Source organism: Passer montanus, unplaced genomic scaffold, assembly GCF_014805655.1.
Source record: "Passer montanus isolate IOZ18808 unplaced genomic scaffold, ASM1480565v1 scaffold7, whole genome shotgun sequence".
NCBI lineage: Eukaryota > Metazoa > Chordata > Aves > Passeriformes > Passeridae > Passer > Passer montanus.
The window spans coordinates 3,136,975-3,152,273 of NW_024372147.1; the positions used below are offsets into that span (position 1 = coordinate 3,136,975).

General features: G+C 37.0%; 1 protein-coding gene across 6 annotated transcripts in view; it reads right to left on the bottom strand.

Annotated features, from left to right (window-relative positions):
- NTRK2 (neurotrophic receptor tyrosine kinase 2) overlaps positions 1 to 15,299 on the bottom strand; it is a 196,596-nt gene that overhangs the window by 166,320 nt on the left and 14,977 nt on the right. For all 6 annotated transcript variants that reach the window (XM_039729678.1, XM_039729683.1, XM_039729679.1 and 3 more), the window contains exons 2-5: positions 10,769 to 10,843; positions 10,465 to 10,536; positions 4,471 to 4,539; positions 1,176 to 1,330 (exon numbers count right to left, since the gene is read on the bottom strand). In XM_039729678.1, the coding sequence (XP_039585612.1) occupies positions 1,176 to 1,330; positions 4,471 to 4,539; positions 10,465 to 10,536; positions 10,769 to 10,843 (371 nt within the window). The remainder of the gene's footprint in view (positions 1 to 1,175; positions 1,331 to 4,470; positions 4,540 to 10,464; positions 10,537 to 10,768; positions 10,844 to 15,299) is intronic.

The following is a 15,299-nucleotide window of genomic DNA, read 5'->3' on the forward strand; positions in this document are numbered from 1 at the left end:
TTTCCCACTCTACTTCTAGAGTTCAGCAGATGTGTCATCATGTTAGAAAGACCCCATTTCTGCCCCTTACATACAGAGGAGTAGGAATCTCCAGCTAGTGAGTGAAACCTTTCCCCAGCTATCCCAGGACTATACGTAGGCAGCAAAACTGTATATAAAAAAGGCAAGGAGATGGCCTTATTGATATATAATATTCAATATTTTTCTAGATCCATATATCTAAAATAGTATGTTGCAATATGCCACAGACCTAAGATTGATATAACTCTTTTGTATAGCCTTTAAAGTGAACTCAGTAGAGCTTCACTTGTATGGAGAACAGAGCTCTTGCTAATTTGGCTCAAGTTCTGCATTTTCTTCCTATGCCCCTAATACTAGTATTTTTGAAAGCAAACAGAGAGAGAGACTTCATTAGCTATAAATACCTGGAAAAAAATTCAAGTAGGTAAAATTGAGCTATGAATGTCTGTTGAGTTTGGAAACACTAATATTTAGCTCAAAAAAGGCACATGCATTCTGTATAATACTTGTTTGCTATCTATAATCAGTATTCTGTTTCCTTGCACTTGAATAATGGTACATTCTTAAAGGATCAAGAGAAAAATGAACAAGTTTACATGAACTGGTGAGGGGCCTTGAGGAAAGCCGTATGAGGTGTGGTTGAGATCACTTAGCCTGCAAGAGACTAATGGAAGGCTTCACTGGGTTCTTCAACTTCCCCATGAGGGGAAGAGGAGGGGCAGGCACTGATCTCTTCCCACTTGTAACCAATGACAGGACTCAAGGAAATGGTATGAAGAAAAGTCGGGGGAGTTTAGGCTGGATATCAGGAGTCTGCTTGGGCATTGGAACAGACTCCCCATGGAACTCGTCCCAGCACCAATCCTGCCTGACTTCAAAAAAATTTGGACAATGCTCTTGGGTACACGGTGTTACCTGGGGTGTCCCGTGCAGGGCCAGGAGTTGGACTCCATCATCCTGATGGGTCCCTTCCAGTTCAGGATATTCTGTGATTCTGTGAAGTTCAAGAACCATTCCATGTGGGGTAAAAGACCACTGAAAGACCACCAACCTTTCCATTGTTCTCATTCTGAGAAGTACTTTATAGAAAAGCATATTTGTTTCTCCCTGGCTTACAATAATTTAGCAGTAGTTTTATGTTAAAAGAATATTACCGCAGTTTGGGACCTTCATATCCAGCAAGGCTGTCTTCTTGTTGTTCTCATCTATGCAATATAAGTCCTGAGTTTCTGTGTAAAACTTGGTCTCTTGAAATTTCTTGATCCACATGATTTCACAGGAACACTTGAATGGATTATCCACCAATATCCTACAGGAAAAAACACCAATTTATTTGCAAGGTTAAACACCAATTTATTTAGAAGATGTCTCACACATGGGGAAAAAATGAGGGACAGGGGAGCTTCAAACATTCAGCTGGCAAAAATGCAAGTTCATTAGGAAGGTTAAGGAAGGCAGGATGAACCCTTTAATTAAGACATGCAGTGTCTCACGCATGGGGAAAAAATGAGGGGCAGGGGAGCTTCAAACATTCAGCTGGGCAAAGATGCAAGTTCATTAGGAAGGTTAAGGAAGGCAGGATGAACCCTTTAATTAAGACATGCACCCTTTAATAACGCATGCACCCTTGGTAAGCTCAGTGCAGAGTAAACTGCCAAGTTGGTAGCAGTTTCCATGAAGGGAATTAAGCGCTGCATCCACTGAGGGCCCAGAATATCACAGGCAGGAGAGACCACGCAAGGGATTTGGCTACTATTTCAAATTCATCAGTGTAAGTCAGGAGCCCGTGGAGAATGGCTGCTCAAGAAGATCCATTTTATTTAATAAATCAGGAAGTTATTAGAATTCATCTCTCCTACACCTGAGCTACCACTCAGTTACCTCAGAAATGGTTTACTGCTGTGGAGTGGTAAATTCTTTATAAAGTCAAACAGTCTTGGATTATAGACACACTCTACCAACTTTAATCACAAAAAAGGATTTTGCCTAATCTTTAAAATTCATCTGCTACAACACTCTAGAAAAACCTCACAGTAAAACCGTAGGCAATGTCATGAAGAAATACTAAATGAAAAAATAGCCCTGAAATAGAAATTGATACAGTACCCTGCATGGAATTTAAACTGCAGCTTAGCAAACTTAACAAATTGCAGTTTTAAAATTTAACAAAGCTACACAACAGTGTAATGCAATTACATGCGTGTTAAATATGAACGGAAACATATCTACATAAAGAGTGACCAGTATTATTTCGCCTTCTACTGGCATACATGAGATCCAATAAAGTGGATGGGCAAGTGTCTGTTTAAGGCATTTCATTACCAAGAGAACAGTCATTCTTAACAAAGTTTTATAGGTATTTTTGATGTACAGAAGCTCAAGTTTCTTGCAGAATCTACACTCACAAATGCCTCCTGAAGACATGAAGTGTGCAAATCATGAAAAAAATTGTCTTATTAGAGCAGTTTCCCCAAAAGCCATCTCAAGTTCTTTGAGGAGAAACAATAGCATGGATCCTCAAAAGAGTCTGAAGGAGCAATTTGTATTTACAGAAGTCATCCTCTGGACTTTAACACACAGCATGAACAAAAATTGTTTGCACAAGACATAGTACGAACATGATAACTTTGGGTCAAAGCCTATCTCATGCATTTTCAAAACAGTGACATTTACTTCTGTTTCATACTATGGTTTCCTGATAAAGAGAAATTTCTCTTGCCCAATGGCTGAGCAGGCTTCTTCACGTGTTTTATTTTGTGCTAAACCCATTTAAGGAGTTAGGCACATCATTGGCTGGATGCTGTACTTATAATGACCCTTTACAGACATGTGTGTGAAAAAAAATTCTGACCTACAGTAAACAAATTCCGAGTCTTTATGTTGTTTGCTCTAATTTTATGGCTGCAGTTCATTTATTCTAGAAGAAACCTTCCATAGTGGCATCTCCTGCTCTGTAATACCTGGTGACTAACCTCTGCTACACATTCTAAACTTGTCATCCCTTTACATTTTTATATGCAAAGGTACTGATAGGACAAACATACTTGTTTGTCAGATTGAGGGGAAGCTTTTCAGAAGCTATTAATGACAACATTCATATCTCAGATTCACCTACCAACACTCTTCCTCCTCTCTTCTGTTTCTGATCTTGCAGCTATGTATTAAACTCTTATCAACAGAATTGTTCAGCTATACTGATTTTATCACTGCTTGTCCTCCTTTGAGGCTCTGCTTTTATCCCTCCACTTTCTTTCCCTCATTTCCCCCACATCTCTTTATCTCACTTTATCACATTTGTTTGCATAACTTCAGTTTCTCTAGTCCTACACTCCCTCTGCCAAGCCCACAACACTCTACCTCAATTTTGTATCCCCTTCTTCTCTCAACTTGTACGTCATCGTGCATTGCCTCCATACGACAAATACTACTCTCTTTAACCTTCACAATATCCATTTTTCCCATATCCGGTTCACTCCCACTACATTTGCCCTGCTTCTTCATGCACAAGCAACAGAACAACAAGGGACATGGAGCAATGGGAGAGCTTTGCAACTACCTAGACTCCTCATTAGAGAGCTCAGCTCAAGTTATTAAAGAATATTCCAGTGAGCAGTGTTCCCAGGGCCATAAAGAAAATAATTATACCAATTTAATTATCTACAAAGTATACCTAAGGGGCATAACCTCTTTTTGTGCCACTGAGCTTTGTTCACTTCACTTCTCACATGCTGAAGTCTACCAGAAGAGGACTAGGATTACATGTCAGGTAATTAATACTTGGATTGGCACTTTGGACAAATTCTGACTCTGTTCTGAGATCCAGGAGAGCAACCTCCCTCTCCTCTGCAGCCAAAAGATCTCCCAGAACACCTGCAGACCCTCTGCATATTAGCAGAGAATGCACAGGATGACCAAAACTTTGGAACATGTATCAATAAGAATATATGGCAGATGTAACAGAGAATAAAAATGTTAGTATTGAAAAAAATCAATAAAGAAATGTTTACCAGTGCTTTCATTGCTAAATAATTACATAAAGCATAGTGAAACTCAATAATTTGAGAAAATAAAAATACTCTTAAATAGCCAGCCACACCACTGTAAGAGTAAGAGAGACAATCTTATATGAATATGTGCAAAAGACTGTATTTTCACTAGTTCAAATACCTAAATAAACACCATTAGTTTTGTGTGAAGTAATCTCACAATAAAATATCTTAAAGCTGAAGGAAGAGGCTGCTTTGACCTCTACATTGCTTTAAAATATATACCTAACCTCCTTGAAGCCCTGGAATAAAAATTTCTCTGCATTTAAGTGTCCAGAATTGATGCTTTCTTTGGACTAGAACTGTACTTCTAATTCCTCTACCTTCAAGAGAACAAACTTTGAAGTGTTATTCTTCCATTCCAGCCAAAAATAAACTTATATTTTAAGAAATGACAACTTACAGATCAGACAAACCCAGATGGCGAAAAGGCTTCTTGGACAAACTTGAGAGCTTGTTTCTGGATAAATTGCTATGGCAAAAGAGAAAGATTGCATTAATTAGAATTGCTTCTTCTTACACTAAAAATACAATTTGCGTCTCTTGAAAAAGCAATTAAGAACTAGAACCAGCTCCAAAAGTCCTTTGACTTCAGTTGTAAAAGGGTAGTGTTCAGTCTTACTTGATGGTTTGAAGAGTTTCAAGAACTTGAGTCCACTCAGCATCTAATGTCAAGTACATTCAATATCAAACTCAACAGGGATCAATATTTTCACTTTTAGCACTTTGTCAACTGCAGAAAAGCAGCAGATTTAACTGTGTTTCAAAACTATTTTGCAGAGTCCAGGTGTTAATTATATGCTCAATTTATTCATGTGAAATGGGTGTATCCCTTTCTTTGATGCTGCACCAAACTCTGTACTCATATAAGCCCTCCTCACATGCTAGCACACATCCGCATCAGAGCTTTTTAGTTGTTCTTTTCAAATTGTATGTGCAATATGCACCCACATGGAAGATCAAAAGGAAAACTGTAAAATGCCTATATTGGGCTTTTTTATGTCAATTAAGCATTTACGGTTTTCAGTGGTAATTAAGTGAAAGGTCTTCTCCCATTATGCAGAACAAAGAAATGTTGATAGGAAACAGAAATACTTCTCCCCTCATAGCTTACAAAACTGCTTTCTCCACCCCAAAGCAAAATTATTGTGTTTTTGTACAGTCTTATCAGTCTATGAATTAAAGGTAGTGAGGGCAGTAAACTGTTTAACTGTCAGCAGTAAAGCACAAATCAGTGTTATGAACCAAAATACCATGAGTTTTATGTGGTATAATAAAGGTTCCATAGGGGCTCCACACTTACCGTTGCATTGCATCTAAACCCCAAGATTAAGTATATTTTTTTTTTATCTGACTAAAGAACACAGTATTTACTTTGAAACTTTCAGGTGTTGATCTTTGAGTACAAGATAATTTTCACATAAATTACACGTTGGATATTCTAAAACTGTTTCGAGCAGAATCAAACAGATTATATTTCATCACTGATTCCTTCTGGCAAAGAGTCTGAAGTTTACAAACTGACTGGTCCTTACATGTGAGAGCAAAACACAAGAGCTACTATTTCATTAGTCAGGTGAACTCATGGACCCTGATCATATAAATCAACATTAAGGAGCAATTTGCATATAGAACAGAAGTTATGTTCAAGCAAAAATTGTCACTATGCATTTTTTTCCTAGTATGCATATGCTTTGTGTTGGGAATTTGACTAAAAGAAGCAGGATTTTCATACCGACTTGGGCTTTTGCCTCCAACATGGAGCCACATCAAACCCCATCGCTCCATGGGAAACTCTTCACTCACCACACAGGAAGATCTTCTGCTCCCATACTGATGAGAGGCATGTATGGGGGCCCCTATGGTATTGCCAGACAAGGCATGCCTCTCTTACCTGCAGATCAAATAAATCCTACCTTTCCCAAAACACAACCAGATATGAAATGAGCTTTACCTGCAGACCACTGCTGTAAATGTATCACCTTAAGCGATACTTTGACAAATTATATAAAATTTATTTTTTTTTTTTTCATAAAGTTATCACTTATTTATTGACTACAGATATCTCTATTGCGGTCTCCTTAATTCATGTTAAGTGAAAAAAAAATCACTGCCAGGTTTACTTTGAAGTAGTCAATGATCCCACTTCCACTTTCATGGAAAGAGAATATTAATTAATTTCCCAATTCAGCTGCACAAAAAAGACCACAGCAAGCAGCCCAAAGAAAATACATCTGAGGTTCTAAAGGGTATTTTATTATAGGAAAAAAATGTCAAGAGTACAGCGCCTGGCTCCAAATCTAAACTTTAGGGAAAGGACCCAGATTCAGTCAAAAGTATGCCTGTATTTGAAAATATCAAGCTCACTTTAAACTTGCTAGCCTTAATTCATCTAAAAGCAAACCAGTACCAATATGAGTCGAACAAAACCAGACTGAGAAGCCACATAAAGATTTGCAGAGCTAGCATCATGTTCTATCATCTATAGCTCTATCTATAGAATTCTATAGTTAATTTATAGAGTTCTATCATCTATAGTGCTTCTGAAAAGGGGAGGCAAGAAAGGACGGAACAGATCTAAGGAGAACTGGGGGAAAGAGGTGAAGACATGGCCATTTTGCTACACTCAGTCTCACTCCACAGGCAACACCCTGCCCTGCCTATGGCTGGAATCAGCCGTGTGTGCAAACGAGGGGAAATCTGCTGCAAAGTTGATCTCAAATGGTTTCCTTTGGCTGCCTTACCTAAACCTGAAAAGTGTAGAGATACAAATACATTTTAATACCTGGAGCTGTACATACACACTACACTCGCAATCTATGATTCAGTGATGCACTTAGATGCAGATTGGCACATAACAACTATTTTTTAAAGTTTTTGTAAAAAGGCACTTGTTGGGAAATGTTTTCACATTTAAAGGTACTGACAATATGCATGTGTATTACACAGGTCCATTGCTGTTAGCAGCAAATAAGCTTATAAACTACAGCACTACAAAAATGAAACTGTTGGCTAACTTGAGTCTACGGGCAGTGAAAACATCAAAATTAGATCAGCAAGGCTATTAATTACACTTTAATAGCATCTATTAGGACATTCATTTTCCTGTTGTTTATGTTATTACTCAAATCTTGTCATGATAGATAATTTTAGAAAGACACTTAAGCTTTCCCAAAGAAATAAGGAAATGACAAAAAAGGCCTTGAGAAAATGCATGTTAATAAGCTTTTTTAAACTGATATTCCTGTATAATCCATAAAATAAATACTACTTAGCTTCTTAACTATATCAAAAGATTTTTCATAGAACAAAAAAGAAAGCTGTAACAGTATCACAGCATTAATTTTTTTATAAAGTTATCTCCATCTTCAGAAAAATGTTTTTAGTTTTCTTTATGGGATAGTAAAAAATTTGTTTCCAAATAAAATGTAAGACTTCTCAAAACCTGTACTGTACATTACCCTTGCAAAATGAAATTCTGTTTGCACTTAATAGTTTTCACTGTCCCAACCACAACAAGAGCTATACTTCCTTCACAGGCAGTCAACAGGAATTTTATTGCTGATGACAACAAGCCATGATTCAGTGGGGCTTTCAGAAACATTTTAGTGTGCATAATAACTTGCCAAAGAAAACAAACAAATGCATTTTGCAGGGATAACAGATCAGCCTCAGTAAAAAAATACCTCTATACTTACTTCTTTGTCCTGTGCATCTAGAGCAGCTGGTGCCACTTAATATTTTCCATCTTATCTGGGCTTATCCTGTGTCTGCCAACATTACTAAATCCCCACCAAAAGGAAACACAGTACAAGACTGGATAATCTTCTGGTTCATAATGTAAGTATTCTGCATCAAGAACTCATCCATATCAACTGAACAGATGTCAAGTCAGTCTAATTTGTTTCTAACAAGGAGCTTCATGAGTTACAGCTCTACCAAAGTCTGCTTACCAGCAGACACATATTCCCAGTTTGACTGCATGCTCAAATGAAGCTCCTGCTATGGCTGAAAAACTTTTAGAGGCATTTTATCCAACTGGATTCTTTAAAGCCTAGCAGCTCACATATGTACAATGATACTTTTCCTTTAAGTGGTAACTTTGATAAGGTCTCTCTCTTCTGTTCAACAGTCAGTTTTCTGAAAACTTGTTTACCTGTCTAAGTTTTGGTTAAAAGCAAACACTGGAGACAGACTCATTTTGTGACTGGAAGAAACTCATTTCCCTAAGGCAACAGGTAAAAATCTTCTCAAGAGGATCATACCAGTTATCACACTCTCTAGGTGGTGTCTACCTGCCCAGACAGCTGGAAAGGCCTTCCAAAATTCTTTTGATCTTTCTCCAAACTAAACTCCTTATTTCTCACACTGTACTCATGGTCGTGGAGAGAACTGATTCCTTTCCTCATCATAACTATTCTTCTTTTAATTATAAGACAAACATGGAAGCATAGAATAATAGAATATTTTAAGGGACCTTTAAAGATGATCTAGTTCCAACTCTCCAACATCTTCAACTACACCAGCTTGCTCAGAGCCCCATCCAATGTAACCCTGAATGCTTCCAGGGCTGAGGCATCCACCATGTCTCTGAGCAACCTGTGCCAGTGTTTCATCACCCTTATTGCAAAAAACTTCTTCCTCATATCTAATATAAATCAATCCTCTTTGATTTTCAGATCATTATTCTTTGACCTATTGCAATGCTGTATGTTCCTTTTCAATCTTCTGAACATACTCAGGCTCTGAGCCTCCTTATATTACTTATATTACTTGCTTTACAAGCTTCTTCTGGCTCCACTGTTCTTCTCTGTAGCATCTTTCAAGATGAGTAGATTCAGTGTCTTAATCTATATACGGTATCCCAATAGATTCCATCAAAGCAGCTAATGCCATGGGGAAAAGATGCAAAAATGTAACACAATATTCCTTTTGATCACAGACTTGAATTTGCTTTGTTCTGCCTCATTGCACAGAGAGAGAATCCCACTTCTTTCCCAGCAGAATCACTAAATCTTTCTCTGCAAATATGCCCCTTAGACAGCATGTTCTTATTGCACATTTCCACAGCCAGTGCACATGCACTTGGCTTTATGGAGTTTCATAGTTTACAGCCATAATTCACTGAGCAACTGTTACACAGGCAAACACTTGAATTTACTCTGTATTACCAATTGATTATAGTAAAAGCTCTTTATTAAAAACTATATGAAGTGATATAAATTTAACAGGCTTGCAAGATCTGGTTCACACTCCTCTGGTGACTGTTCCATATTAAGGACAGAAATTACTGTCAAGACAGAAATGGGCATTCATGTCTACTTCCTTATACAAATTAATTGCTGTTGTTTAGAAAACACCGGTCAGAAAGTGATTCCATCTCATGAGCAAAGCAATCAAATCAAACAGAACCCTGTGTTCTGTTCAACAGTTCTTTCCTTTTCAAGCACATGTCTTACAAAGCCAAGGTTTGGCATTATGTCTTCCCAGTCTCACTAGGATAAAGCAAAGGGTTCGGTTAACTATTGTTATAGGTTAGTGTTCATCTACTGAAGATGTATGGACTAAAGCACACACTTGGAATATTTAGCTAAAACAGGGTATTTGCGAGGAACTAAGCCACTCATATGATCCACAGTTTCCCATGTAAGTAGCAAAGTGAGCTACTCTATGTCTGTCCCACACAGAAGGCACAAAAGTTGTAGAAAGAGAACTTTGATCAGTTCATCCTTTGCTAAATCTAAAGCATAACAATTCTAGGAAAACACAGTCAAAAAGCCGTGCAGTTACAAATTCTGCTTCCTATGGGTCATGAACTACAAATCACATTTGGGTGTGAAAGCAACATCATTCCTATATTCTGCTCTGGGAGCATTGGTTCTGATCTTAAGTGAGCTTCTACGTGAATCACCCGTAGAGTTTCAGTTGATAGTCATATCACTGTCTCTGGGCACATACACTGATCAAAATATTAGATGTGCTCCATGCATGCATCTCGTGCACTGCAGCTGCTAAAATATGCTCAGCTCATCAAATCAGACTAGGGCTAGTCCAAACCATGTCACTGAGTGTAATGCACACTGTGGACATCATACCCTCAAGAGACACACTCTTTGTGCTACATTACTTATCACAAAAGACACTTCTAGAGACAGAATAAAGAACTGGATGGTTTTTTCACACAGTATGTTTCTATGATCCACCAGTTCCTTACCATATATGTCTTATTTAAGGGCAACTAACAATAGAAGACCATTCTAAGTCTGTCTCATTAAAATATTTTTAAATTATGCAAATGAGATAGAAATCGATTAAGAGATAGAAATAAATTAACAATAAATAAATTAACATGAGTTGGGCAGTTTTGACTTAGAATGCAGACATTATTCTTACTTACATGTATTGTAGGTTCACATTTTTCACAAATGCATGACGGGACACGAATCTTAGGCCTGAATCCACCACAGTCCTAGGAAAATAAATAAAACTGTTAAAATGTTTAATTTAAAATATGATGGAAAGTGTAATGAAAATCACTATTAAAATAAGAGTTTGGATGAAATCTCTACAAGGTTGAGCTGCAAGATTTACTACTTTCTTCAGTAACACACAAAGTTAGGCATAACCTTGATAAGGTCTCTACATGCTTCTATAAAAGAAATACAGAAAAAAAAGTTGTATAAAATGTATCTCATACTCACAGATTTTTAAGTCCAACATAAAATCCAACCTCATTGTCATTGATACTTTCCAAATTTGGCTGGTTTGCGATGTAACTGTTGAAAAAGCAAAACAGAAAGAAGTATGTAAGTGGATCCTTCCTTGACTTTCTGACTGTTCAGAAATCATGCACTTATTTATGGAAGTCAGTCATGATTGCTGACCTACTGTAATTAGTTCTAAGTCCTAATTAGACCAGCTGCAAAACAAAAGTGCTCTTTAAAATCTTCCTCATCATTTCAATGGTACTTTGGATCAAGGGAGCAGCTCATTATTACACAGGGGAAATGAAGAAAGCAAGTCAACCTGAAGGCCAAATAAAGCTGGATTACAATGTCACCATTCTCCAACACACATGTCATTACCCCACAGGTTTAACAACAGCAAAGGGGGCAAGTTTAAAGGTAGTACTGGAGTTATCCCCACTTAAGAGAGACAATCATACTTCCCTAGTCTTTTCCTTCATGTTGTTAACTTAATCACTTCTTTACATTTATTTTTTCCCTGACACTAAGTAATTTCAGTTCTTTTTACAAGGTGTGGCAATGGGAAAATTGAGAAAGGAGAGGTTGTACTTCTTGATGCTATACACACAAGCAGAAATTAAGAGACAAGAAACTGCTGTATCAGACTAAAGTACCGAGTCCACTCACACATCCTTAATAACTGCCTAAAAGGGTGTGAGCATGCAAGCCAGTCCTTTGTATTATGACCATGTGAGATCTATAAATACCAAGTGACATCCCACAGTCTGGAAATTAAAATGCTCACAGCAAATGTATCATTACTTCTTCTACAGGAAGAAAAAAATTCACAGTGGAAATCACACAGTACAGGAAGAAGAAATCAGTGGAAACTGCAATTTTTCTGACATTATGGGCAGAAAGTATGCCTGATTTAACGAATGCCTTGCTAAAGGGTCCATGTGTTTCAAAATATTAGCCCAGTCCCAGAAAAACTTAAAGAGAGATTAAAAGTTAAAGAGACATATGTTTTCACATGCATCACAAACTAGCCAAAGATGCAGGTTCTCCTAAAATGAATGAGTCTTTCTTTTTAAAAGAAAACTTTTCTTCATTCAAAGCATTTTTTAGAATTTATTTAAAGGGAATTCTGGTGAATTAGTAAGAATGTATATTGCTCTTCCAAAGGTAATCCATGCACCTGAGCTGGTGCATGGATTACCTTGTTAAAAGAAATTTATTGTGTTTCTAAATCCCAACAGAAGCCTGAGTTAGGTTGGGTTGAGTTGGGTTGGGATCTCCTCCAAAGCTGCAGTGCTGACTTGGGCTATGCTCTCACCATGCACCAGTAAAAGTAAAAAGTTTCCCCTAATGGCATCCATTGTCCCTTGGGAAAAAGAAGAGCAGTAAAAAGAATACCTGATGCTAGATGGAACACATTATTACAGCATCATATGACATTGACTGCTCCACAAGACTTTTCAGACTAAGCTTAACAAAGTGTATCCATTAGAACATAAGAGTGCTTTGTTTTTCATATTTCCTTTCCTGAATTTTTAAGACAGAGTACTTTAATATTTCAATATATATGAATCTATTTTGTTTGGTTGGATTTTTTTGGTGGGTTGGTAAGTTTACATATTTTGGCAAGTAATAGTGATGAAATAGTATATTAACATCTATCAATTCCTTCATCTAAGAGTCCTGAAAGTCAATAAACATACTTCCTTTAAACATGCCCTGAAGAACTCATTTTTGAGTTAAATATCATCCATCTTCTCTGCCACTTGGACCTAATGCTAAAATAAAGTTATGCAAGAGTTTTCAAAGGTACCTTCCTCATCCTGTCATCAGTTATCAAACAACAGTAATCCTCAAGGTCAAATAGAGATAGGAAAATCACATAAGAGCAGGAATTGAGGAAAATGGACAGTGAAACACAAAGTGTGAAGAGACTCAGAGTCAAAGAAAAGAAACAAAATAACCAGTTGCACTAGCTAAGAATTAGGCCATAAAAAAAAAAAAAAAACCAACAAAAAAAACCAAACCACAAAACAAAACAAAACCCAAACCTGACAAATACTGCCAAAATGCAGATCCATTACTTAAACACACATATCACCAATCCAAATCTGAGATTGCAATTTTAATCACATGAATATTTAACCAGAACCACTCACTACAAGAAACTCCAGAACATGACATGTTACACTGTTGCACAAAAATTTGTTAGTGTATTAGATCCTGTGTTAAGCCTCAGCATAAAATAGTTCAGCTCTGCTGAAGCCAATGAAGTTCACAATTTACATCAAACACAAATCTTAGTATGAGCACACAGTCTATATAAAAAGATTGGTATCGGTCCATCAGGAAATAGACCAAATAAATTATATTTGGGGAGTAGTAGTATGAATTTGTGGTATCTTTCTTTTTCTTATTGCATCCCTTAGAAGAAACCCTAGGTGGGGGAGAGCAGGGCATTCTTTACTTTGAGCTGGTACTGGTTTCTCTAAGATGAATGATTTATAATTCCAGTTTCTAGCTAAAATAACCAAAAGAAACCACTGCTTTTCCACAACCATACTGGCTGGGACCCAGAAGAACTTTTGTCTAAGTGCAATTAATTCAATAACTTCCCTGCAATACACTTGTAAAAGAAGTACAAAACACAGCAGTAAAGCAAAGTTGATGCACTTGGAAATCCTTGAAGAAAGAGTAGACAGACATAATTTACCATAAGCATGTCGCGTCCTCTTACACTTCCTTACTCATTTAACAAGTCTGTTACAAGTTAAGCCTTTGCAGCCATGTCATAGCAGAGAGAAAGGAAGAAGTAGAAAGATGTAGCTCTACCCTGTAAGGGGAAGTTGCTCTTCTGTTTAATTTAGAGGGAGATCTGAAATAAAACCTCCCCCTAACTGAAGTCTATTTTTACCTTCTTCACAACTACTTTACCTTAATGTTACTTATCATCAAACATTAATACTCTAAAAGCTTTGACTTGTAGTGGGCGACACTGAGAAATGTAATTTCCCTGCTTGCCCTTAAGAATATCAACCCTATTCTTCAACGGAACATTTTTAATGTAGCACAAAAGAAAAACATACTGACTCACAGCTGGCTGAAGTCACGTGAAGAGCTTGGAAGCTCCCACTGAACATCACAGCACTGTTGCTCTGCCAGAGCCTGGCTGGATAGCACCAGACAGACCACATATATCAGTTCACAAATACTGGCTGCTGCCTCTAAATCAAGCCCTTAGCTGCCTACAAAGCTATTTGCTTGATTATACTATGGCATTCTGCGTCTCCTTCAATGAGTAGAGAGTAAACAACAATAATTTTCTTCAGGACTTTATCTTAATGTCTACATAGTAAACTACTGAATAATTCTAATAAAGGGATTCAGAATCACACACCTAGGTTGCACATTGCAACCTACAATAGCATCTTCATCTCACCACACTTCAGCAGCTGCTGAATAATGTCACACACTCACCCTTCACCACCGTCGTAGCATTTTGGAAACAACAGTTTGAAATCCTCACCTATAAGAGTCAACTCCTCCAAATAAGATCTCCTTTGAGAGAGTGGTCTTCACTTTTGCTCATTATAAAAGTGAAAGGATACAGATTATGTTTAACATCAGTGAAGCAACTTCTGAACTGCAAAGGCATGAAGAGAAAGTGGGTTCTGATCTTTAAAACCATCTAGATTATTTAGTAATTCCTTAGTAATTTAAAAAACGGATTCCATGCCAATTTTCAAATATTTTCCTTAACCTGAATATAAAAGATCAGCAGAAATATGCCTTCCCAACTTACTTACTCTATTTCCTCCTGCTTAATGTATGTTAAGGTATATTACTCCATCTGGAGCTATAAGGACATATTAGAAAAAACTAGCACATGCTAGTCTTAACAACATGAATTCAAGCAAATAACACTGTAATGCAGAAAAGTATTTTTGTTGCAAAAAAACTCCCTTTATGTGAAATATATTTTCTTGACACTCCAAAAAAATAAATAAATTATATGTCCAGCTCTAGTTCATAGAAAAAAAATATTTTAAAATTAATAAACACTCACTGGTGAAATGTTTCTGAACTCTGGAAAAGCTTTATATTCCAAGGTGTTTTTTCACTAAGTCTTTAGAGGACAAAGGCAGCACATTTCAGACATTGAACTGTCAGGAGATTAATTACCATTTAATGACAGGTCACTGTGTCCCTAGTCTAGACTACTGTGAGAGCTGTATGTTAATATTGAGAATTAAACATTGCAATCTTCCCTGGTGCCACATCTTCTTACAAACTCAAATGCGATACCATGTTCTTTAAAAGGTAGGCTAAAACTTAGAGGCCTTTTCAACAAATGCAGACTGATTCATTGTTATGTATTAAGATCATGTAAAATTTGTAAATGATACAATACTTAATAAAATCTGGCATATTGTACTGGGTTACATTTGCAACCCCTCTGAAACCAAGTTTAAAATAATGCTGAAATGGTACGAACAGTTGGAAAATGAAGCACAGAGCTACACAAGCT